Source organism: Rattus norvegicus, chromosome 5 (genome assembly GCF_021556685.1).
Source record: "Rattus norvegicus strain SHRSP/BbbUtx chromosome 5, alternate assembly SHRSP_T2T, whole genome shotgun sequence".
In the NCBI taxonomy this organism is placed as follows: domain Eukaryota; kingdom Metazoa; phylum Chordata; class Mammalia; order Rodentia; family Muridae; genus Rattus; species Rattus norvegicus.
Genome location: NC_141538.1, coordinates 165,073,057 through 165,099,421, shown reverse-complemented (window position 1 = coordinate 165,099,421; position 26,365 = coordinate 165,073,057). Strand labels below are relative to the sequence as shown.

At 49.7% G+C, this 26,365-nt stretch overlaps 1 protein-coding gene across 4 annotated transcripts; it reads right to left on the bottom strand.

The window, feature by feature from the left end:
- Positions 1 to 1,908: 1,908 nt before the first annotated feature.
- Positions 1,909 to 25,569, bottom strand: Exosc10 (exosome component 10). 4 transcript variants are annotated; one of them, XR_015619765.1, is made up of 25 exons: positions 25,420 to 25,556; positions 24,288 to 24,424; positions 23,071 to 23,194; positions 21,967 to 22,071; positions 21,680 to 21,845; positions 21,424 to 21,538; positions 20,358 to 20,433; positions 20,048 to 20,158; positions 19,594 to 19,737; positions 18,899 to 19,089; positions 17,712 to 17,868; positions 15,666 to 15,814; positions 15,475 to 15,525; positions 13,522 to 13,633; positions 11,171 to 12,611; positions 11,011 to 11,089; positions 10,815 to 10,921; positions 8,283 to 8,378; positions 7,963 to 8,037; positions 5,848 to 5,929; positions 4,908 to 4,984; positions 3,854 to 4,025; positions 3,243 to 3,304; positions 2,531 to 2,607; positions 1,909 to 2,024 (listed from the first exon to the last, which is right to left on the bottom strand). XR_015619765.1 is itself a non-coding variant. In NM_001399229.1 (25 exons), the coding sequence occupies exons 1-25, from the start codon at positions 25,528 to 25,530 to the stop codon at positions 1,994 to 1,996; spliced, it is 2,658 nt and encodes an 885-aa protein (NP_001386158.1). In that variant the 5' UTR covers positions 25,531 to 25,569; the 3' UTR covers positions 1,912 to 1,993. The 4 variants fall into 4 exon arrangements, 1 of the variants encoding a protein (NP_001386158.1); XR_015619764.1 differs by having other exon boundaries at positions 11,231 to 12,611; XR_015619766.1 differs by having other exon boundaries at positions 11,171 to 11,281.
- Between the last annotated feature and the right edge of the window lie 796 nt (positions 25,570 to 26,365).

The window sequence follows — 26,365 nt, the reverse complement described above, 5'->3', positions numbered from 1 at the left end:
CTTACGCAACCACACTATAGTCTATCATTGAAAGAAGCTAGGAGGTAAGTGGGCAAAGGCACTTGTCACCAAGGCTGATGACTTGAATTTGATTCCTGGGACCACAAAGTGGAGAGTAAGACTCTGATAAATTGTCCTCTGACCACGTGTACTGACTGTGGTGTGTGCATGCCTCACACAGGGAAAATATTTTTTTTTTTTTTTCGGAGCTGAGGACCAAACCCAGGGCCTTGTGCTTGCTAGGCAAGCGCTCTACCACTGAGCTAAATCCCCAACCCCCCAGGGAAAACATTTTAAAAGGAAAAGCCACTCAATGTTGCACTATGAATAGTACAAAAGATCCCCTGTGTGATACATCTGTAATTCCAGCACCCAGGACGCAGAGTCGGGACAATCAGGAGTCCAAAATCATTCTTTTTTTTTTTTTTTTTTTTAAAGATTTATTTATTTTATGTATATGACTACCCTAATTTCATGCACACCAGAACACACTGGATTCTATTACAGATGGTTGTGAGCCACCACATGGTTGCTGAGATCTGAACTCAGGACCTCTGGAAGAGTGGCCTGTGCGCTTACCTGCTGAGCCACCTTGCCAGCCCCTATCATTCTTGACTATACACTGAGTTCGAAGCCAGCCTGGGCCTTAAGCTCTGTCTCAAAGAGTAAAATTACTGAGTTGTAGGGCTGACTCAGTGGGTAAAGGCACTTGCCACGAAGCTTGGTAACCCACACAGTGGAAAGGGAGAACTGATTCCAATATATTGTCCTTTGACTCTCAGTCTAGACTGTGTGTGCTCTTGAGTGAGGACATACATACACACACACACACACACACACACACACACACACACACACACACACACACACACACACACCATACAAAAGGAAAAGGTGAGAGGTGAGAGGGCTGGGAACATTCCTCTGTGTAGACCACTTGCCTGCGGTGTGAGACACTAAGTTCAAATCTCAACCTGATGAGACCTGGGTGTGGTGACACACCTGTCATCATCGTGGTCTGGAGGCTGATGCAGAATGGTAGCCTATGAGCCTGGGCTACACAGTGAGACCTTGTCTCAGAGAAGGGTAGGGGACAGTATTGCTAGATGTAGTGACACACACTTGTGAGACTGGGGACCAGAGGTGGAGGAAGGGGCACGGCCTGCTCACAGCACAGCAGCCCTTCCTAAGTTGCTGAGACAGAGCCACCCCATGGCCCAGGAGGCCATCAGCAGCCCACAGAGCCTTCCAGACGCAGAGGTAACTCAGTGCCGTTCCTGAGTGGCACTTCTGCGTTTGTGGCTTTGGGTTTCTGGGCAGCCTCTTTGGGAATGTGTTATGGTTTGTTATGCTTGGCCCAGGGAGTGGCACCAAGAGTAGGTGTGTCACTGTGGGCATGGGCTTTGAGACCCTCATCCTAGCTGCCTGGAAGCCAGTCTTCCACTAGCAGCCTTCAGATGAAGATGTAGAACTCTCAGCTCCTCCTGCACCATGCCTGCCTGGATGCTGCCATGCTCCTGCCTTGATGATAATGGACTGACTCTCTGAACCTGTAAGCCAGCCCCACTTAAATGCTGTCCTTATAAGAGTTGCCTTGGGGGGCTGGGGATTTAGCTCAGTGGTAGAGCGCTTGCCTAGGAAGTGCAAGGCCCTGGGTTCGGTCCCCAGCTCCGAAAAAAAGAACCAAAAAAAAAAAAAAAAAAAAAAAAAAAGTTGCCTTGGTCATGGCGTCTGTTCACAGCAGTAACACCCTAAGACAGCATGTTTCTCTCCCAGTCTTTGAACAGAGTAGGGTAAAAGCAAAACAAAGAAAGCAAACACCTAGAGCTGGTGAAAGTAAAGCAAAACAACCCCCCCAACATTCCGTACCCCCCAAATAAAACAGCCAAAAACCCAGAACCAGCCTTCTTCTGGTAGGAATAAATTTTTAATGATTTTAAAATGGGTTTTGTACAAAGCAGCAGTGTCCACGGCCCCAGGAGTCTCTCCAAGACTATCTCTTTGGCCAGTTGTGCCGGAAGCCTCTGCAGAGATGGATGAAAACCAGAGTTACCTCTTTGTGTTCAGAGGCCGTACAAATCTCAAAACACACAGTAAGGGAGGGATGAACATGAGGCCTACGCTTGGGCACTGAGCTGTGGGGTCTGTGGCAGCAGGCTTGTCCTGCTTCCTATGTGGGAGCCTGACCTCCAGCTCTGCCCTAGCATGAGCTGTTCATGCTATGCAAACGCTTGCCACTGGTGACCCACCTGTTGACTTCCCTCATCCCTAAGAACCCCACCCATGTGCTCTGAGATAAGGGTACCAGTGAGAAACTACAGTGCAAGAAAGAGAAGGATGGGATTTGAGGCCCGGGAGGCAGGATATGGTCATGTGAGCGTGACTTTGACATGGAGCCCGTGACGTCCTCTCCTGCTTTGAGTGACAGAGAGGTCTTGCCCATGTCCAGCAGAAGCCCCTGGAGCTGCATTCTGCTAAGGGTCTCAGGTACAGTGGTTGGTGCCCCTGCTGGCCCAGCCAGGCCACTTACCTGTCCGACTTCCCAGCAGGAAATGACATGCTTTTGTTTCCCACCGACTGCTTAAACTTTTTGGCTCCAAAACATTTCTGAAAGAGAAGAGTTATGTACGCTGATGCCAGCCTCAATTACCCCAACTTGTGTGCCTGACAGGAATAGGAGGGGCTCTGCAGTCCTGACCACTCTCAGTAAGCTTCAAATTCAGCCTGGTTAGCACAGACCTGAGGCAGTCAGGAGTTATACATGTAGCCCCTTCAGTGTGTAGGGCAGCACCTCAGGCCCAGGCAGTAGACTGGAAGACATCCAGTGCAGCAACATAGCAAGCCAGGTATAGTGGCACAGGCCTGTGATCCCAGCAGTCAAATGGTGGAAGCAGGAGGGCCGTGAGTTCTAGGTCAGCCTAGGTTATACGTACTATAATCTTTGCTGTCTGTTCTCACATTGCTGATACACGGCCTGCAGGGCCACACAGTAAAGCCCAATGACCTGTGTTAGATCCCCAGAGCCCATGGTAGGAGGCCGGAACTCCTATATACTGTCCTCTGGCTTTTCTGCACTCTTACACATTAATAATACACTTTAAAAAATTGCTGTGGGGACAAATGGCAGCAGCATCTGTCTTGAGAAGAAATGAGGTGGGGAAGTTTGAGAAGAAGCCCAGTTGGTCACCAGAGCAGAGGCAGGGGGGAGTCCTTGGAGCTGAAGGTGCCCCCTGCAGCCTTACCTTTCCAGAAGGTGCCACCTTATTGGGGTCAAACTGGGAGGAAGGCTTGGATTTACTGTCCCCTGAAAGTAAGAGTGATCGCAGCAATGAGCAGACACAAAGGCCGACAGGCCAGGGTCTGGGCTTCAGGAAGTGCCACCCTTCATGTGCCCCAGCATCAGTGCCACCCTTCATGTGCCCCAGCAGGCTGACACTTCTGCATCAAGCAGACCTCATGCCACTGCTGATGATGTGAGCTGACCTCAGAGGAGGACATCCTAGCAGGGACAATGGCTACTGAGAATCTGCAGCAAGGAGAGCCACTGCTTGTCCTAGGCTCTGGGCAGGACTCACTCGGGGAGTGAAGGTGCTCCCTGTACTCTGCAGCTCCTCCCTCCTCAAACTGCCATGCATCTTCCTGGTGTGTCCTCCCTCCTCAAACTGCCATGCATCTTCCTGGTGTGTCCTCCCTCCTCAAACTGCCATGCATCTTCCTGGTGTGTCCTCCCTCCTCAAACTGCCATGCATCTTCCTGGTGTGTCCTCCCTCCTCAAACTGCCACGCATCTTCCTGGTGTGTCCTCCCTCCTCAAACTGCCATGCATCTTCCTGGTGTGTCCTCTCTGGCCTTACCAGCGAAGGCCCCGAAGTCTGACTGGCTGTAGTCATACGGACTGAAGTCTTTCCCTGGGGGATCAGGGTCCTTGGCTTTCTTGGAGCTTTTTAGTCGTTTCTTCTCCTGTTTTTGCTCTATGGTCCTCAGGTCACTGGTGGCTCGCTCTCTCTTCTTAGTAGCATTTTCTAGCTGCAGGGTGAGAACATTCAGGGAGGGAGGCACAGGTGTGCAGTGACATCTCACTGCAACACAGCAGAACCTCGCCCGCGCCAGGCAGGCCCGCGTGTAAACGTGAGGTTCACTTCTACTTTACAGCTTACACACACAGCCTGAAGATCATTCCCTGCAGCTTCAATCATTTTGTGGAGCATGGAATTATCCACCCGTGGTGTTGGGTCAGCCCTGAGAACGCTGTGGACAGTAGGCACTGAATTTCAGGCATCAGACTGGGATGTTCAACCTGTTTTAGCTGGGAATGACTCAAGTCGCTTCAACAGCAAGAATGGGAGCTGAGCTGGAATTCAGGGACAATCATACTCAGCTAGCACTGGCTGACAGTATTCTCAGGTCACTTAAGGAAAGATTAAGAATGTTAGGATGGTCTGGGTGTAAAAAGAACAAAGAGATTGGGGGGCGGGGGCAGGGGAATGGTGTCACAGAGCTTTAACTCCGGCCCTAGGGAGGCAGAGGCAGGTGCATCTGAGTTCAAGGCTAGCCTGTTTTACAGCCCAGGACAGCCAGGGCTACACAGAGCATCCTGTCTCAGAAAACAAAAGCCCCCCCTCCCCCATACACCAAAACAGAAAACAAAGACTTCTCTAGGGTAGCCTGGGACACAGCAATGTCCCTGTGCTTTGTCCTCTGCAGACCACAGCCATCGCTACGAGGGTTTACCAAAGACACAGATCCTAAGAGAGTCCTAACATCACCTAGTTTGAGGAGAAGAGAGGTAGGCGCTGACTGACAAACCCAGATCAGCCGGGGTACAGAGTGAGCCCCCCAACAGTGGTCCAGGAAACCTGAACTTGACCAGGGGCACTTGTTTCTGTAAAGGGGAGGGGAATCACGTACCGCGGCTTGCTGCCGCACAGGGATAGGCTGTTCGAGCACAGCAGCTGTGGACTCCTCTTTTGTCTCCTCTCGGGCAGCTGTGAGAGAGAACGGCTTGTAGACTCCTGCCACTGTCCACCCAATCTGTCCCTTGGGTCCAGATCAGTGCTCCTTGGCCTTGGCTTTAGACTCTAACCAATAACCTTGCCTGCCTGTGCCTCTCAGGAGGCCAGGCCAAACAGCCAGTGGCTTCTGACACTCTTGGTGTCAATGTCCAGGAGTCAGTTCTCCTTTTAGACATGGAGCTTCTCTCACAGCCCGCAAGCCCATCTCCCTAGATGCTCAGGACAGAGCCTCTGCCAGCCCACACCTTCCTTTCCCATGCCTCATCCAACTGACCACCAAGTGCTGGCTCTAAGATAGGGCGGGTCTAGGATCTGACCTCAGGATGTCGGCTGAGCTGCTGGGCGCAGGCTTTCTGTCTATTTTGATTGTGTCAGGGGGATCCCCCATGCTCTGAGCCCTGCCAAGTTTATCTAAGGTCCAGCAGTCCTCAGAGAGGCCCGTCTGCTCCCCTGCCTCTCTTCCCCAGGCACCTGGACAGTCCTGGCTTGCCATTCTTTGGGCATGCCAGCCAGCCACCGCATGGGAACTTGGAGTCTGCTTCAGTCCACTCTCCCATGGATCTGTGGCAGCCTCTTCACTTCGGGTGACCTAGACTGCTTTTCCTCACCAGCGTCCAGAGCTCTTCCCTCTGCACGCACAGAACCTACTGCTTTACAGTGGTAGAACACACGGGCAGTGACTGCGCCATTCCCAGTAGAAGTTGAACTCTGCAAGCTTGGGGCTGGGCCTGTTCTGCTCAGTGCCCTGTCTGTCAGCGAGGGCTGGGAATCCTTATTGGACACCCGTCACCCGTCACCCTCAATCTGACTGACATTTACATGGATGCGGATGCTACCTGTTTGCTCAGCTACCTTCTTCTTGGCTGCTTCTTTAGGTTCTTTCTGGACCTGGCTGGCCAGCTTCCAACGGTTGCTGATCTATAATGAAAACAGACAATGACCAGAACGAAAGGAAACCAAATCCAAAAAGAAGCTGCCTAAACTCAGTTACTTGGGAGTGCCTGCCTATTTGTGTCAGGGGCCATGGAGGACATGCTAAGGTACTAACGACACATATTCTAAGCCAATACACCCTACATCTAAAAGTACCATCTTTTCACTGGCTTTGTTTGCAAGATCCTTATTAAGGAGGGCAAAATACACCCGAACCCCGGGCATGGTGGGGCTGTAAGTGCTCACCCTGGACACCTCAACCCAGTCACCCTCTAGACCAGGGAGCCTCGGTCATTGGCCCTGTGGCCTGGCCAGTGAACAAAGTGGGGCTCCAGGTGTGTTTCCCTAGGCCTACGTGTCCTGTCCTGTCCCATTCACATCTGGGTGATCCAAAATGAACACAGGGATGGACTGGGGATGCTGTGCTACAGCTGGGGCAGGAGATGAAGAGAAGCCCACGTTACTTCCTCTTTAGATTGGTTTTTTGAGTCAATGTTAGTTTCCAAGGTTCTATTCAGCCTACGATGACCCTAAACTCATCCTCTTGCTTCCACTGCCCACGTACTGGGTTTACAGTCACATGCTGTAGATTCCCTATTTCTAGTCCCTCAACCCCTTCTTTGGAGACCAGGTCTTACCCTGTAACTCTGGTTGGGCCTTGAACCTGCTCTGTAGAGCAGGCTGAATTTGAACCAAGAGATTCTGTCTTTGAAATGCTAGGAGAAAAGATGTGTAACTATGCCTGGCTTGTTTTTCCCCTCGATTTGGGTCTGAACCCACAGCCCAGTGCTTGCTAAGTGAGTACACTACCAGTGAGTCAAGTCCTCAAGTCTTCTCATTTCTTTATTTTTAGTTTTACTGTCTTTATTACTTTTTTTTTTTTTTTTGGAGGAAGGACCTCACCATATTATACTGGCTCCCCTAGAACTTGGTATATAGACCAGGTTGCCCTCAAAAAATCAGAGAACTGCCTGCCTCTGCTTCCTCTGTGTTAGGTTGAAGGCGTGGATTGTCATAGTCCGCTGCCTATTTTCATTAAATTCTATTAATTCTATTCACTCATTTTGTGTGTACACAAGCCACCGTGCATGTGTGAAGGTTAAAACACAGCTTGGAGTCAGTTCTCTCCTTCCACCACATAGGTTCCTGGGATCCAACTCAGTTTTTCAGGCTGGGTGGTGGGATCCTTTACCCATGATCCACCTTGATGGCCCTGGGACTCCTCCTGAAATCAGTAGGTTAAGCCCTTAGCACAGGACTGAGGCCAGTGAGAGTGCTGTCTGGTGACAGGGCCATGCTGGTGGGTGTCATCAGAGGCCATCCTTCCTACAGGGCCCTGTGTGAGGGGTACTCTTGTCTGCAGTGCAAGGCAGTGTCTCCTCAGATTCAAGCTGCTCCCTTAAGAGCCTTGAAGCAATATACGCATATACAGATGCTATAAACTATATTATTTATACACTTTATTACATATAAATTACTCCATTAGAAAAACACAGTCTTGTTTTTTCCTCTCCAGTCTTGGATTTGAACCCTTGAACCAGGGTTCAAGTATACATCAGACAAACACTAGCCTATGTTGACATGCTTGTGAGGCAAGGCAGGCTGATGCTGCTTTCTTTCTTTTCTTTTCTTTTCTTTCTTTTCTTAAAGGCAGGGCCTCCTAGAGCCCAGGTTAGCCTACAATATACTGTGTAGCTGAAGATGCCTTTGAGCTTCTGGTCCTCCTGCTGTCTCCTCCCAAGTGCTGAGCTCATAGGTGTACATCTCCACGCCAGCTTTACGTTGTGCTGGGGATCAAACCAAGGCTCCACACAAGCCAGGCAAGCACGCTACCAACTGAGCTCTATTCCCAGCCCCAAGCCCTCAGAGGCTTCCGAGGACTGGGCTACAGTCTGGCCTCTTCCTAGAAGCAGGCTTAGACACAAAGGGCCGCTGTCCTGTTCTCAGCGGCCTAAGAGGATCTGAAGCCTTCCTGAGAGACCCTCACTCAGGCCAGAAGCCCATAGAGAGCTACTTACTTCATAGATTTTCGAAGAAGGATCAAACTTTGCTGCTTGAGAGATGTGGGCCTTGTTTTCCAGAGAAGGCAGGAACTGCAGAAGGGAAACAGTCATTGCAAATGCCAAGAGCAGCACCTTGCCTGTCAGAGGCACTCCTATTGCCAGGATGGTCCCTTAAGGCCTCAACTCAAGAGTCCCGACCTGGACACCATGGATGACCGATACGTCGGTGGATTTGGGCTCCCCCTCCACAGTCCTGCTTTCCTCCCCGGTGAAAGGACTCGTGGCTGCAGAATTCCCCGTAGCTCCTGCTGGGCTGGTGCAGCTGCACTACTCACCATCCTAAATGGGTTTTCAAAGGACTCCATTATGCTCTGGGCTTTTTTCTGTGCCACCGTCAATGGAGTCTTTCCAGCTTCCTCAGTGCTGGGTTCCTGCAGGGACACACCAACCATCACTTCTAACCAGGACCACGCTTCCATGCCAGGGTCCACGACAGGGAGAACGTATTTCTTAAGGTGATGAACTCATTTGTTTGAGCTACGTAGACCAGGGCTGGTCTTAAAACCAGGTATTTATCTGCTTCTGGGATTACAGGTGAGTGAGCCGCCACGTCAGCGTGTGAGCCCATGCATCTTTACAGCCTTCACAACCTCACAGCCTGTGGCCCTGTCACTGCCTTCTGTGTGCGAAGAGGAAAAGCATGGGGACTTAGACACAGCTCCGCCTGGGCAGACAGCCTGAGGCCCTAACTGACAGATGTGAACTGTATTCAGATCTTGACAGGGAACCAGTAAAATCATGCCACTGAACACTGCTGCCAACGGCATTCATAACATCCGCTCGTCCCTTGTGTTTGTTTCTAACACAGAACAGAGACAGCACAGCCTTCTTCAGACTAAACGTAGAACTCTCGTGACAGCGTAGCCTCAAGTTAGGAACGGGCACACGCTTGCAATCCCCGCACTGAAGAGCTGAGGCGGGAGAAATCCAAATGATTTTCGTTTGTTTGTTTGTTTTTCCAGACAGGGTTTCTCTGTGTAACCCTGGCTGTCCTGGAACTCACTCTGTAGACCAGGCTGCCTCGAACTCAGAGATCCACCTGCTTCTGTGTTCCAAGTGAAAATTTTATGTGCATGAGTGGGGTGTGTGTGTGTGTGTGTGTGCGTGCCCAGTGCTGACGGAGGTCAGGAGGTGTTGGATCCCTTGGACCTGGAGCTATAGATCACCGGGGGCTGCCATCTGCGTATTGGGAATTAAACTAAGTCCTCTGCAAGAGCAACAATGGAGAAATGGAAGTTTAAGGTTAGAGTGGCTAATAGAATGAGATCCTGATTAAAAAGAAAAAAGAAAAAGGCAGTCCTAGCCAACAAGTCAAGTTGCTAGATCCCCATGACAGCTCCTGCCAGCCTGTGGCCCCTACACCCTTTTTGGCTCCTACACCCTTTTTGTTCATGAATCACCACCGTACAGCCCTGTCTAAAATACTTTTATTGTGACAGACTTTGTCTGTGTAACCCTGTTTGTCCTGTAACTCACTATGGAGGGGAGGCTGCCCTCAAACTCAAGAGATCTGCCCGTCCCTGCCTGAGTGCTGGGCATGCACCACCGTGCCTGGCTCATACAGGACTTTTAAAACTGTGTATGTGTGCAAGTGTGTGCACATGGAGGTCAATGACAACCTTTGATATAGGGTGCCTTGCTCATCACCATGTACGCTGAGCTAGTTGGCCCATGAGCCCTCTCCCATCCCAGCACAGGTCAATGGGATTACACAAGTGTGCTATGTCTGGCCTTTCAGTTCTTTCTGGAATCCAAATTGTAGTCTCACATTTCCAAGGCAAGTACTTTACCCACAACCCACCTCTCCAGGCCTTTGGGCCTTCCCTTTGCAGGGAACCTAGAGGTGCCAATACAGGCAGGCGGAAACAGACTACATCACAGCCAGGCCCCAGGAGCAGTCCGAGCAAGCCACACAGGGTCTCCAGAATAGAGACTCTCCCAGGGTCAGAGAGGAGAGGCCTGCTACTCCCTACAGCCTACACTGGCTGATGACATTTCTGCTAGTGAGTTATAGTGTATGAAGTGTGTGGTTTTCCTAAGAGTGTATCCAGATGATGACAGGTGTGTTTAGGAGAAGTACCTGTCACAAACTCCAAGTTCAGAAGCCCTGCTGGCCACCCAGCTGGTCTGGCCCTCTGCCATAGCTGGACCTGCTCTTGTCTGTCCGTCTGTCATGTCAGCCCAGTGTCCTTCTCCTTAAGACATTTTTCCCTCTAAGGTTGGCTGGTCTGCTCGTCTCTCTCTTTCTGAGATGGGGTTTCTCTGTGTAGCTCTGGCTGTCCTAAAACTGACTCTCTAGACCAGGCTGGGCTCGAACTAACTCACAGACCCCCTGCCTCTGCATCCTGAGTGTGGAGACTAAAGGCATTTGCCACCACAGCCTAGCTTTTGCTTTTCCTAGAAAGAGATGTATGTTTATGTGTATGTGTGCTTTGTCTGTGTGTACACATGTGTTCCATGTGTGTGCCAGGTGCTCACGGAGTTTGGAAGGTGTCAGATCCTCCGGAACTGGAAGTGCAGATGGCTGTGAGCCATCATGCAGGTACTTGGCACTGAACCCAGATCCTCTAGAAGAGCAGCCAGTGAGCTTGGCCTCTGAGCCATGCTTCCGCCTGTATTCTAAGGTCTCTTCACCAACAGAGCTCACGAGATACCCTTCCCTGTCTAGAGGCCCTGTCCACACCTCTCGCTTTACCTCTGGCACTATTCTCAGACACACATGTACCCTCTGGACACACAGCCCATGTTTTAAGCCCACCCATCGTGAGGAAGACTGAACCACCATGGTGGGCTCCTTTGTTACTCACACTGAACAGAGTGATGACAGCTGTAGCAAGGAGGCATCTGGCATCCACAGACGTCTCTTCTTTGCCCTCATCGAAGAGGCTCGGCTGCTTCTGAAGTGGCATGGTCCCTAGAGACACAGAGGTAAGCAAGACCTGTGGGCTCTCGTCCAGGAAACTGGCTCCATCTGTCTGGAAGTCCAGAGGGTTTCCATCTTACCATCAGTTGAGGTGACCGGGTAGTTATCTGGAGGGGCATGGGAGCAGTCATGGGGTCCAAAGAGATCATTCTCCAATCTCTGCATCAAAGAGAAACCAGCAGACCACATGTAAAACTAATAAGCAAGCCAGGAGCTCTTGGCCAGTGGGACAGCACTGACCTGTCAGGGGCTGTGATCTCCACCCCTCCCATAGGTGACACAGCAGCCGTGACACTGTACCTCGGCGCTAGGCAGGGGTCCACTCTTCTTCACTCCAGCTGCAGTTTCAGACTAAGGGGAGAGAAGAGCAGGGCCAGGAATGTAGCTCAGTTGGCAGTGTCTGCCTAGCATGCTTGAAGCCCTGGGCCTGACCTCCAGTGGGTGATTGCACATGCCTGCAATCCCAGCACTGCAGAGGCAGGAGCAGGAGGACCACAAGCTCAAGGCCACTCTGGCTTACTGGAGACTATTTCAAAACGCGCGGGCGTGCACACACACAAAACCAACGAAAGAGAAAAGAAACGGAGGAAAGTTGTGTAAAGGCAATGACACAAGCTTACTCAGTAGACTGTAGTTGTCAGTGAGTCTGTCTCCCAAGGGCCAAGAGCTATCCTTTCATCCCTCACTCTGAGCAGCTGGGTCCCAAGCCCGACCATGTGAAAGGCCAGCGCCCGTCAGGAGGTGGTATGACGCAGTGGCTCCAGCCCGCCTGGAGGAGCCTTCTCTGGCAGCCAGTGTGCTTTCTACTTATACAAACTGGGAAACTAACAAGGGCTTTGTGGGTCTGTGTATGGGTGCGTGTGCAAGTGCACGCACATGTATGCATGGTGTGTATATGTGTGCGGTGCAGGGGTGCCTGTGGCCTCACACAGGAGAGGCAACACACCCTACCTCTGGCCTCTTTAGACCTAGATGGACATCTTAACATGACAGCTGCAAACACACTCTTCTTTCATTTTGAGTCTTGTGGGTCAACAATCTTTTAAAGGATAATGAACCACTGATCACATATAGATGTCACCACCAAGCCAACACATTCTAAGTTTTCCTAAGAAAGGTGGATATGGTGGTGCAAATCTATAATCTAGCTACCTAGAAGGCTGGGGGTGGGGGTGAGGGGGTGGGACAGGACTGAAAATTCAAGGCCTGCCTGGGCTTCAGGGTTACACAGCTGTATGGTAAGAACCTATCTCAAAAAGAAGGAAAAGAATTAAAGCAGAACCCCTAAAAGAAACCACTTAAGTAGACTTTTAACAAGTTTTATTACAGAGAGCAGACATTCCTGCAAAGACACATTTTCTTCTTTTTTTATAGTCATTCATTCAGCAGGCACACTGAGGGTAACTTAGGATGTTGGTTCTTTCCTTCAACCACAAGGGGCCGTGGGACGGAACTCAGATCATCAGGCTGTGGGTGAGCGCCTGTACCATCTCGTCTTGATAGGTCTTTGGTTTTTTTTGAGACAGGGTCTCTTGAAATTCAGGCTGGCCTTAAACTCAGCAGATAGCTGAGGATAATCGTGGACTCCTGATCCTTCTGCTCTGCATCCAAGTGCTGGGATTACAGGTGTCACTGCATGCGCAGCTCTGGGTCTATGGTCTGAGGGAGGCCTCACTTCCACCTACGATTATCCAGGCTTTAGTCTTTCTTTCATTCTTCTGGATCCCCAGCCGACCCACGATTCTCCTCCCTCCCTCTTACTGAGGCTCTGGCTTCAGCTTGTTGTCCTGGATCCTACCCCCCACTCTCAGCAAATCTAACCACTGCCTGGGTGGACAGCTCCTCCAGTCCCTAGGCACAGCAGTAACTGGCAGCCTGTTGTGACCATCTCCTGCTGAGTGCCACATGCCTCTCTCTCTGGCGTATCCTACAACCCTTTCCACACTGGTCCAACCATGCACACCCAGGGTGTGATGGCTTCAGGTTTGGGTTTCCACTGTCAGCTCTCTACGCCAAGATCCTTACTCCAACTCACTCCACCAAATGAACTGCTTTACTACAATTATTAAATGACCCAGTTTGCTATCAAATTATGGAAAAGGCCATAAAGGTTAAGGTTTAATCTATGACTGCCATTAAAAACAACAATGCAGTTGCTGATGAGAGGGCTCTTACTGCTATGTCTGACAACCAGGACTCATACAGAGTACATATACAGTGTATTCTGATCCAGACACATGTGCTGTATTACATACGTCTACATGCACATAGAATACATAAAAACTTAATTTAAAAACATGTGGGCTAGAGCAATAATTCAGCAGAAGAGTACCTGTGTAGCATTGGTAGGCCCTGGGCTTAAACCTTAGTATCAAAAAATAAAACCATACCTCAAAACTCCAAACTCAAAACCAGTAATCACAGAGCAGCTAAATCTAACACAACACGCTCCATAGCTTCCATGACACCCCCTGTACTTCCAAGCCTTCATTACTCCTCAGGGTGATTTGGGACAGGAGAACAGCTCAGGGCTCTGGAAGGCCACAGGAGAAGGTGCTGGAGAATGGGCTGCTAAATCAAACACTGCATACCTTGAGCAGGGGCATCTCCCGGGCCTGCTGGATTAAGAGATGCATCTCATTGATCTGTTGCCGGACAAGAGGTGGTACTGGGTTACAGCAAGCTATGATGCCTTGAGGCTCCCTGAAAACAAGGTAAAAATCTCAGCTCATCTTGGAGAGAAGCCTTTCCACACTTACTGACAGCAGGGTGCTTGCTTGGCAGCTGGAAGCCTTGAGCTCCACGCCCAGCACATGAACCATGCATCCTGGTGCAGGTCTGTGACCCCAGCACTTGAGAAATGGAAGCAGGAAGGTCACAGGTTCTGTTACATAGTGAGTTGCAGGGCAGCCTGGGCATGGAGTAAAGATCTCTCCCCATAGGTCCCTGTCCCCTAAAGTGAAGGCCATAAAAGGAGTAAGAGATTACATAAATCAGCCCAGACCTGCCAGCCACCTGGACATGAGATCTTCCCTGCACCAACTCTCAAGCCCATTCCTCTGGTTGTCTTACAGATCCTGAGAGTTGGAGATTAGCCTCAAGGAAAGTTGATTTCCAATTTCTTATTCCTGTTTATGCTCTAATTAATATAATAAAATACTTTTAAAAGTCACGAGGCGGGGTTGGGGATTTAGCTCAGTGGTAGAGCGCTTGCCTAGGAAGCGCAAGGCCCTGGGTTCGGTCCCTAGCTCCGAAAAAAAGAACCAAAAAAAAAAAAAAAAGTCACGAGACTTTGGAAAAATACCTAATGGCAGATGACACCAGTGCAGTGGGAGGGCCCAGGGGCCCAGGGTTAGGAGGCCATCATGGCTTCCAAGGAGAATTCAGCAGCGGTCTTAGAGGCCGCCTGGAGGCTGTGGCTGTGGTCAAGGTCAAGGCTTCGAGCTCATGGAGGTAAAGCCAAAGACAATGAATGGATCACTGTCACCAAGCTGGGCCGCCTGGTTAAGGACAGAAAAATCAAGTCCCTGGGGATCTACCTGTTCTCCCAGCCCATTACAGAATCTGAGATTATTGACTTTTTTCCCTAAAGGATGATGTTCTGAAGTCTGCCAGTGCAGAAGCAGACTTGGGCTGGCCAGAGGACCAGGTTCAAGGCTGTTGTCTCTACTGGGGACTACAAAGAATACGCTGGTCTTGGTATTAAGTACTCCAAGGAGGTAGCCACTGCCATGGGAGGGGCCAGCATCCTAGCTAAGCTCTCCACTGTCCCTGTGCAGAGGGAGAGGCTACTAAGGGAACAAGACTGGCAAGCCCCACACTGTGCCATGCAAGGTGACAGGCCACTGCGGCTCTGTGCTGGTGTGTTTCATCCCCGCCCCCAGAGGCACTGGCATTGTTTCTGTTCCTGTACCCAAGAAGCTACTGATGATGGCCGGTATAGATGACTGCTACACTTCAGCCAGGGGCTGCACTGCTACCCTGGGCAATTTTGCCAAGGCCACCTTTGATATCATCTCCATGATGTATAGCTATTGACCCCTGACCTCTGGAAAGAGAGACTGTGTCCACCAAATCTTCTTCTCAAGAACTCACTGACCACCTTGTAAAAACCCACACCAGTCTCTAGAGGTTCAGAGGATCCAGGCTCCAGCTGAGACTACCACATTAGGGCTTCTATACAAGAAGAAAACAGTGAGTTATGTCTGCTTAAAAAACAAACAAACAAACAAACAAAAAAAAAACCCAAAAAACTTGTGAGGCTATAATTTGGAGAAAGAGACACAAGAAGGAATGTGAGACAGCTCTCTCTAAGGGACTGCGCAGGCTCAGGATTAGCCATGCAGAGAGGCCAGTTCACAAGTTTTAGTTCTTGTCCAGGAGCCCTCAGGCAAGGACTGTGGCTCCCTGGGCCTTGCCACTGTCCAAGCTTGGAGTACTAACCTCTGTGAGTACAGCCTTGGGCAGCCACAATGAGTGCCCGGCTGTGAAGGACTGAGAGCGACTGAGAAGAGAGAGCATGTCACTCAGGCTCTGAGACTTACTTAGGCAGTTCCTCAGCTATCTTTAGCATCATGTGATTTGGTAGAACATATCTGGAACAAAACACACAATGAGATCACGCTAAGTAAAACTAGCAAGGTTCACTAAACACTGCAATGCAGGAGACAGTAGCCAGCCTTCACAGTCATACCCACTGCCCCATTAGGCAGTAACAGAACCCTGCATCCCTTACCCGTAGCTCTCATCCTCCCTGCGCGCTGTCTTATCTCGCCAAGCAAACAGCAGCTGAAAGGCTGTCAGCTGCTGGGAATTCAGATGCTTCTTTTGCTTTCGATATAGCTCAAGGTAGGACTCATCCGTAAAGATAGGCTTGACAAATTTCTGCAAAATGTTAGGCAATAGTCAAGATCAATGAGCAGTAGAGAAAGGCTCAGCGGCTGAATGACTGCCTAACATGCACTAAGCCCTGAGTTTGATCCTCTGCACTGTAAAAAAAGAAAAACACCTGTGGGATAAAAAATTGTGCTCTGGGGCTGGAGAGATGGCTCAGTGGTTAAGAGCACTGACTGCTCTTCCAGAGGTCCTGAGTTCAATTCCCAGCAACCACATGGTGGCTCACAACCATCTGTAAAGAGATCTGATGCCCCCTTCTGGTGTGTCTGAGGACAGCTACAGTGTACTCATATATAATAAATGAGTAAGTCTTTTAAAAAAAATTGTGCTCTGGGCTTGTTCCAGGCTGAAACCTGACTAATAGAGGCCTCTTGCATTAAAGGACAAAGGTAAAGATGAGTTTAGTGGTTCACTTGGGAAGCTAACATAGGAGGACTACAAGCCAGAGGCCACTCTGCATAACCCAGTGAGGACTCATTTAAAAAACTGAAAGACCCTTAATTCCAGCTCTTGGGAGGCTGAGGAAAGAGGATCTCTGTGAGTTTGAGGCCAGACTGGTCTGCAAAAAAACTCTGATTTGAAAAACCAAAATACCAAAACAAACCAAACCTGAAACCAAGGCTGGATATAGAGCTCTGTGGGAGAGCGTCTGCTTAGCATATGTGAGGTTCTGAACTCAATTCTCAGCACTACAAGAAAAAAACAGAATGAAACAGGAAGCCTAACTCCTGTCATGGCAGCACACACTGACAATGTAACAGCAAGGGTTAGTATGGCTTCTGCATCAGGAGGATACCACAGGAACTGCAGAATACCTAAAACCCAAATTATTCACTCAAGAAATGGCCAGTGAACGGATTCAGGGCCTCAAAAAAAGAAACAGAAAAATTACCCAACATTCTTTAATCTCAGGAAAATGCAAATTATCTATCAACCAATCTATCTTCTTTCTTTCTATCTATCTATCTATCTATCTATCTATCTATCTATCTATCTATCTATCTATCTATCTATCTATCTATCTATCTAATCTGTTGTTGTTGTTGTTTTGGTTTTTTTCAAGACAGGGTTTCTCTGTGCAGCCTTGGCTGTCCCAGAACTCACTCTGTAGCTGAGACAAGCCTCAAACTCAAGATCCATCTACCTCTGCCTCCTGAGTGCTGGGATTAAAGGCAGGAATTAGCTTGTAAATTCTGAGCCATTATTCATTCTCTCCCCTACCCTCTCTCTCTGGTTTTTCTTTTTCTTTTCTTTCTTTCTTTTTCTTTTTTTTTTCGGGGCTGGGGACCGAACCCAGGGCCTTGCGCTCGCTAGGCAAGCGCTCTACCGCTGAACTAAATCCCCAACCCCTCTTTCTTTCTTTTTTAAGATTTATTCATTTATTATATAGAAGTACACTGTCCCTGTCTTCAGACACACCAGAAGAGGGCATCGGATCTCATTACAGATGGTTGTGAGCCACCATGTGGTTGCTGGGAATTGAACTCAGGACCTCTGGAAGAGCAGTCAGTGCTCTTTAACCGCTGAGCCATCTCTCCAGCCCTCTCTGGTTTTTCAACACAGGGTTTCTCTATGTCCTGGAGTTCTGTAGTCCAGGCTGGCCTCCCTCGAGCTCAACACATCTGCCTGGTGTTTTGGTTGCATATATGTCTGTGTGAGGGCGTTTGGATCGCCTGGAACTAGACAATTGTGAGCCGCCATGGGGGGGCTGGGAAATGAACCCTGACCTCTGGAAGACCAGACAATGGTCTTAACCACTGAACTATCTCTCTAGCCCCAGAGCCATTATTTTCTATGCTAACTTCAAAACAAAACAGAACAAACCAGAAGAATTCAATCAGACACAGCACGGGTGCGGGGTCTCTGTTCTCTGGTGACGTGGTACCTTGAGGCAGATGTCCCTGCTCCGCTGCCACACCACCTGCAACTGGACAGGCTGGTCGTTGCCTCTTTCCCACAGCTCCAGCCTCATTCGGTCATAGATGTAAAGCAGGTAATGGGTGTCATCCCGGGCATAGTTCAGCATCTCCTCTGGCAGAGGGCTAGGATTGGAAGAAAAGCCTTCTCAAAGACTGCCCCAGGGACAGCCATCCCAACTGCCTATATACTGGGTGACAGAGCTTTCTTGGCCCTTTTCTCATCCCAAAGATTTTTTCCTTCCCAAGGGGACTCGGTCAGTTCCTGCGTCACAGGATGACAAACTATTATTCAACATGGGATGCTAAGGCAGAGTCCTGTTATGGTCTGTCTGTCTGTCTGTCTGTCTGTCTGTCTGTCCTGACCCTCTCTGTGCTTTCTTATCTCTGCTACAAGATGGGAGCAAGCCCAGAGAGTGCTGTGAGGGTGACCAGGGTGCTGCCCTAGTGCACGTGGCCCAGTGCTGGGAGACGGGCAAGGGCTCAAGAATGAAGTGGCTTTCAAATGTTACTAATTTCCTTCTTTCTTTCTTATTTATTTATTTTACATCATACAGCTCTCTGTCTGCATGTATGCCTGCAAGCCAGAAGAAGGCACCAGATCTCATTATAGGTGGTTGTGAGCCACCATGTGGTTTCTGGGAATTGAACTCAGGACCTCTGGAAGAGCAGACTATGCTCTTGTCCTCTGAGCCATCTCTCCAGCCCGACTAATTTCCTTCTTTTTTTGTTTTTTTTGTTCTTTTTTTCGGAGCTGGGGACCGAACCCAGGGCCTTGCGCTTCCTAGGTAAGCGCTCTACCACTGAGCTAAATCCCCAGCCCCTAATTTCCTTCTTATACTGGGAGTGTAACATTGGTTCAAATACGTTCTCCTTTTTATAATTAGAAATTCTGATGTTTAGTGGTGGTGGACACCCATTTAATCCCAGCACACAGGAGGCAGAGGCAGGCGGATCTTTGTGAATTTGAGGCCAGCCTCATTTCAGGACACCTAGGGCTACACAGAGAAACCCTGTCTCGAAAAACAAACCCAATTCTGGCACGGCAGCTAAAGAAAAGCTGTCTTGAAAGTGACCAAGGTGAGCCAGGCTTCCAAGGTGACAGACTTTTCCTGCTCCCCGCACACTTTGCCACTGGCAGACAGAGCCGACTGACCGTATCCTCCAGTCCGCCAGCTGATACTGCTTGTTTGACTCCACCCCACAGTAGAGCCTCAGCAGATGGTCAAGTGAGTGGCGAGCCAGGTTGAGAAGCCGTGCTGCCTGGTGTGTGTCAAACATGTTCACCACATAGAGCCCGAAGTCCTTCTGCAGCCACTCGATGTCAGAGTCGGCACCATGGAAGACCTGCAAGCAAAACCCGAGCTGTGCAGCTGACACTGACAGCAGGCCATCCGTCTGTCTCCTTACTCAGCCGCCTCTGGGCACCGAATACTGGGAGGAACTGACCGCTGGGACCTGTGGATGCCAGGCAAGCATGCTACCACTGGACGACACGCCAGCGTCTATGTCTTGACTCAGGCCACAGGCCTTGGGCTGGGCACTGTACACTGCTAAGGGCTGCTTCTGCTCCCAGGTAAGAACTCTCTTAACTCCGGATATGTCCTCAAGTTCAGGCAATGCAACAGACTGGGATCCCTGAAGCACGCACCAACGTGATCTCTGGCTAACACCAAGCTACACTGCAAATGCCCTCATGGGGGTCTAGAGCTAAGCAGTTAGCATGCCGAACCTCAGGGTAGGAGATGACGTAGTTTCTCCCTCCACTGGGTTTAGGTTGAGAGAACAAGATGGTGCCCTGAAAAGCACTGGGATCCCACCAAGATCTCGGCAAGAGCCAGTATGGCTGACCTTAACGATGGCTGGGTCTGTGAGGCTCTCGTTGAGGATGTACATGTCACTTCGAAGCTCAAGGGTGTCAACAATGAAGTCTTCTGTGCGCGTGGAGATCTGCATCAGGCACGTCAGTCCTAGGAAGCTTCTGTATGAGTGGTGCTGAACCGTGCGGAAGGGGGTTGGGGGAGAGGGTTACTAGGTGTTCCTTTACCTTTTCGTCCTTAACCTGGGAACTCTGCACAGAGTTAAACCCACAAGCTTCCTTTACCAGTTCTTAAAGTTAGCTATACAAGTTACACAACTAATTTTTAGGGGAAAAAAAAAACAAAGGTAGGAGGATGGCTTTGAGTTTGAGGCCAGCCTGGCCTACAGTGTGATACCTGTCTCAGGCCCCCACACATAAAAGACAATTAGTGCTAGACAACTCACAGGAAAATGAAGACTTCACTAAAGGTCAATTTCAAGGTACCTCTAAGTCCACTGCAAACTCTTGACAACCCAAGAGCTTTTCATTGAGCTCCACAAGTTCATCTAGGGATGACACAACGTGGCAGGGTGTCTCTTCCACAGGCCTGTACAACTGGACCACAAAAGGAACACAAAAAGCACCGTGTTAAAGACAAACCCTACGAAGGTGCAGGCTGATTTCCAAGTGCACGGGATGACGCCACACTGCAGCCTCCTAAAGCTACCCCAGGAAAGCAGACGTGAACCAACTCAGTGCTTTGTTCTTCCCATGCTCCCGGAAGCCAGCTTTGAAAGGGTGTGTGGGCACTAACCTGGGGCTGCGGCCTTTGCAGCACCGAGGGAGGCGGAGTAAAGTGATCGAGTTCATACTGATAAGGGTGTGCAAACCTGAGTGAACACAACACAAACCTTTATATTAATGCCGTGAATCAGAAGGAACGCAGACACTCAGATACAGCGTGTGTAAACAAGTGAGCAGGCTGAGGCTGGGCTGCTACAGTGCTTGTCCAGCTACACCAGGCCCTGGGTCCCAGCCTCAGTACCAGACAAACCCAGGCAGGAGGGCAGGCAGCTCTAATCTTAGCATCTAGGAGGTGGAGGCTGGAGGATCCTAAGTTCAGGGTCATCCTTGGTGATACAGGAAGTTTAAGGCCAGCCTGAGATATATGAGACCCTGTCTTACTACCGCCTACCACCAAAAACGAAAAATGAGGAAAAATTACACTGTGAAAATATCTCACCTTGACCGTGAGTTAAAGGCCAGGCTGGGCTACAGAAATGAGTCTTGATCTCAATAAAATACATAGAGAGGCTGATGCTCACCCGGGCAGTGCATATACCGAAAGTGGAGTGACAGAGATTAGCATGGGCCCTGTGTAAGGGTGCCATGTAGACCTGAGATGGCTCAGCATTAGGAGTGTACATCGCTCTGCAGAGGACTAAAGTCAGTTCCCAGTACCCATGTCAGAGAGCTCAGAATCCCTCCACATTCTCTTCTTGCCTCCACATGCACTCCTGCATGTGTGCACGAGATACGCGTGCATGCACACTGAATCTTTTAAAAAATGGGGGGCTGGAGAGATGGCTCAGCGGTTAAGAGCACAGTCCGCTCTTCCAGAGGTCCTGAGTTCAATTCCCAGCACCCACATGGTGGCTCACAACCATCTGTAATGGGATCTGATGCCCTCTTCTGGTGTATCTGAAGACAGCTACAGTGTACTCATATATAATAAATGAATAAATAAATCTTTAAAAAAAGGGGGTTGGGGATTTGGCTCAGCGGTAGAGCTTGCCTAGCAAGCGCACGGCCCTGGGTTCGGTCCCCAGCTCTGAAGAAAAGAAGGGCCAGCCTCGGAAAGAGCAGAGCCATGCACTTACACATCCTGCTCCACCTGCTGGGCTCTCTGCTGATGGATGAAATCTGCCAGCGCTGGAGGGACATCCAGGTCCTCTGGACGATCCTGCGGGCGTTCCCGCCTTTCTTTTGAGAGAGCTGGAGACCAGGCAGTGACAAACACAGCATCACACATGAGGCACATACACTTTTCAGCTTAGGAAGAGGAGGAGGTGTTGCGCCCCTCTGAGGACAGAAATGCGGGAGTGAAGACTCAAGCACGTCAAAGGCACCACTTACCCTGAGGGAGTGGCTTCCGAGCATTGGGTTTAACAAAGATCTTTGGGAGAAATGGCGTGTTGGAATTGTCGATCTTCTCTCGAAACCTGAGCTGAGGCCGGAGGATGTTTTTTGCATGTAGCAGTCGGAAAGTCTCCGCCTTTGCTTTTTTGCCATATTCTCCTGCCTGTGGACAACACGTAGGAACCAACTGAGACAAAGCCACTGGATGAAGTAGGGAACGAGACTCCAGCTCATCTTCTGGAGACAAGAACATTGGTGTGCGTGTGCTTGTGAGCGGGGCTCACCTTCCGGTTCCAGCTCGACACTATCGTTTTGGGGACCTGCAGCCCCGCAGGGAGGACAGGCTGCTGATGCTTGTTGACACCTGAAGCTTCATCCAGTAATATACCCTATGAGGAGACAAGGCACTGGGTTAGGATGTGACTTTGACAGGCTTACCTACCTGACATTTTTAAGAAATGCATTCACAGAATTATGTGGTTTATACACACATGAAAGAGGAGGTAAGGGCTGGAGAGATGGCTCAGTGGTTAAGAGCACTGGCTGCTCTTCCAGAGGTCCTGAGTTCAATTCCCAGCATCCACATGGTGGCTCACAACTGTCTGTAATTCCAGTTCTAGGAGACACCCTCAGACACACGCACACGCAGGCAAAACACCAATGCACATAAAATATAAATGAGTAAATTAAAAAGAATAGATAAATGTATCAAAATATTATTTATATACTGTACGCATTCAGAATTTTAATGGCCGGTTTAAACTTGACATTTTTGTAAGTGATTTATCTATCTTATTCTGTGTGTATTGGTGCTTTGCTTGCATGTATGTCTGTGTGAGGATGTTAGATCCCATGGAGGACTTACAGATGGTTGTGAGCTGCCACATGGGTGCTGGGAATGGAACCTGGGTCCTCTAGAAGAGCAGAAAGTGCTCTTAACTGCTGAGCCATCTTCTAGAGCCAAAAACATAACTATTTTTGAAGAGCATGGGTGGGGGCTGGAGAGAGCACCATGGCTCTTGCAGAGGACTGGTGTTCTACCCAAGCTCCAGTGGGCTCCAAGACCACTGGTCTCCACGGACACCGGCATTCATGGCACGTGCCTATACATACAATTCCATCCATCTATCTATCTATCTATCTATCTATCTATCTATCTATCTATCTATCCACCAACCCATCCATCTATTGGAGAGGTCTTGCTGTGTAGAACAGGCTGGCCTGGAACTCAGAGACCCGCCTGCTTTTGCTTCCCTAGTGCGAGGCACAGGTACGGCCATTAGGACTGGCTACATTTATTTCACTTTCCATAGAGCTGGGGTTTCTCCTTCCACTGATATCTGAGCCTTCTATCTGAGAGCTTACTTCTGTGGATGGGAGGCACTCACCACTCTCTCCAATATCACGTCGTTGGTGTCGACGAGTAAATCGAACTTGTCCTCCAACTCAGTGACTTTGCTTCGGTCTTTGATGTTGCTGCGACACCCATGGTACTGCATCACCCGACTCATGCTAAGGAATCGAGGAAAACCAAGGTCAGCACGTGCACCTTTGTTCTACCAACCTACAGTCTGAGAAAACTCCTCAAATGGCTTGGATCACAGGGTTCCCGGCACCCTGGATAAAATTAACCCAATGTACATCTTCACAACAACCTTTAAACACAGGACCCCAAGCCAGGCCTGATGGTGTAGGCTTGTGACACCGGCTTCCTAGAAGGCTCAGGCCACAGTGAGTTTGAAGACACCTGTGTAATTTGGTGAGTTAGGCCTATTCTCAGCAAAATAACTTCACGGTGATCTCCCCCAACAATTATCAGATGAGAAATGTGTAGCCTTGGCTGCTCTACTCACTATACAGACCACACCAGCCTTAACTCAGAGATCTACCTGCCTCTGTCTCCCTAAGGCTGGGATTAAAGGTATGAGCCACCACACGCAGCAAAAGACTTTTGACATAAACAGATATTGTGTGTGTGTGAGTTCCCCCGCCCATGTGTTAAGGCCAGAGGATAGTCTGCAGGAGTGAGCTCTTTCTCCATCCGAGAGTCTCAGGGGTTGAACTCAGGCTGTCAGGCTTGGCATTAGATGCCTTTTACCCACGGAATCATCTTGTCGGCCCTCTTATTTTTCTTTTTTTTCTTTTCTTTTTTTCGGAGCTGGGAACTGAACCCAGGGCCTTGTGCTTGCTAGGCAAGCGCTCTGCCACTGAGCTAAATCCCCAACCCCCTATTTTTAAAGATCATAGATCATGCTGGCTGTGATGGCTGACATTTTCATTTTAGCACTCAGGGGAAGTGAGTTCAGAGGAAGGTTGATCTCTAAGATTTCAAGGCTAGCTTGGTCTACATAGCAAGTTCCAGGCTAGTCCGGGCTCCACACTGAGCCGCTATTCTTCCCCAACAGCCACAGACCACACAATTATCCTATGTCCCTCTGGTTAATGGCATTTAGGCAGCGTTTCTTTGGTGATGGCTAGTACTGGAGTTCAGACTCAGGAACCCAATCACGTTCATTATCTCCATTAACTCCATTATCTTCATTAACTGAGGTATGCCACTCTCAGGACAATCTTTTATTTCTTTCAATCAACGTAATAAACTCACCACTGAAGCAACCTGTCTCCTTGTGTCTCACAAAATGCCTGGAAGGCAGGAAAACTTCGGTAAAAGTCATACTCGTCACCGACCTGTGGCAGGCCCCCAGATGCCTTGGTAACGGCCACTACCGACCCAAGTGCAAACTGAAAATCAGAGAAAAAGATGCATCTTACACACGGATTCCTGTTTACTCAGGAATAAAAAACCCACAAGATTTTAAAGCTATATATCCCAGGGAGCTGGAGAGACCGATCAGCGTTAAGAGTGCTTAGCACTTCTTGTACAGGACCTGGGTTAGGCTGGGCTCAAACATACAGAGATCCACCTGCCTCTGCCTCCCAAGGGCTGGATTTGTGTACCACCACCCGACTCAGGTGACCATTTTATAACCAGTGGTTTAGGTAGACTGTTGTGAGGCAGGTAATGAATGGGAAACAATCACAAGTGGCTGTCATTGATAAAGAGTGGGTGCTTATTTTAAGGCAGTGGCTCTCAACCCTTGGGTCCCATTTCAGATACCCTGCCTGTTTACATTACAATTCATAACGGTAGCAAAATTAGTTACGAATTAGCAAAGAAAAAATATATTTTAACCAAGAGGATCGCGATTTATTTTAAAGTTAATGTCTACATAGACTGCCACAGCAAGGCCATCAATGAAAATAATCTCATGGTTGGGGATCCCAGCGTAAGGGAGGTGTTAACGTCTCATGACAGCATCGTGAATTTTGTGAACAAAGAATTTAAATAAAAACTCTATCTTCCTTCTCAAGAGGTACTGGTGAGTGCGCTTTGGCATTTAGAGAGGGGCTCGATGGTCGCTGTGACATTCAACCCAAGAGATTGGGGCAATAGACGTTTGTGCATCAGCGGGGTGAGCAATGGGCGGGAGAGTCGCTCAGCTGTTGGGCTCCTCAGGAGAGGTAGCGCAGGGTGCGCCACGTGGATGACGGACGCCCTTCCGAAGGCGCGGACACAGCTTTCTACGCGAAGCCGCTCGCGCTCACACCGGAAGCGCGGAGCCCTTCGCTGCCGTTCTCCGTGCGCGCCGTCAGGCCGCCGTGACAGGCGCCAGAAGCCCGCAGCCCCAGACCCGCTTCCGGCTAAAACAGCGGTGCCCCAGAGCCCGCGAACTGACCTTTACGAAGCTGTCTGCATCCGGGAAGCCAGGCAGTACCATCTCCGCGTCAGGCTTGGTCGCACCGGTCGCTGGCGCGGACTGATGCTCCCGGGGACTGGGAGGCGCCATTTTTCCGTCCTAGGGCGGCTCTTCTCGCGAGATTGTTCCGGCGGACCGGAGAAGAGCGTAACGCGCATGCGCGCGGCTCAATACCACTACCCCGCCCCACACCAAGTAAGTAGTGTAACTTGTTACACGACTTGGCCAACGATGGGGAGATTTAGGCTTTTCTTTAATTTTACGTTGTATCCTAACAAACCTGTGGGCTAGGGTGAGGACTGGAGGGAGGATACAATTGAAATTACATTTAAAGCTAGATCTTCACCCCGGACCCGCCTGCATCCAGCCTCCCAAGTGCTGGGGTTAAAGGCGTGCAAAACCGTTTACTCAAGGATTGGATTTTTCCCAGTTTGTTTAAAATATTGGGAAAGGGAGAGAAGAGAGGCTTTGAAGCAGTTAAGAACACTTGCTGGGCTGGAGAGATGGCTCAGTGGTTAAGAGCACCCGACTACTCTTCCAGAGGTCCTGAGTTCAATTCCTAGCAACCACATGGTGGCTCACAACCATCTGTAAAGAGATCCGATGCTCTCTTCTGGTGTATCTGAAGACAGCTACAGTATACTTATATATAATAAATGAATAAAAAAAAAAAAAAAGAACACTTGCTGTTTTTTGAGGATCCCAGCACATATACAGCAGAGACCTGCTGGGTCTGGGTTCAAAAGAAGATACAGCTAACCTTCAAGAGACTGGAGGCCCCAGGGAGTTTAGAGGTTGGGTGGGGTGGGGACAGCCTCGTGGTGGGGGGATTGGGTGGAAGTAGGTTTGGGATATGGAACAGTCGGAGGGTGGACTGGGAGGGAAATAAAATCTGGAGTGTAAAAAAAACCCACCACCACCAACA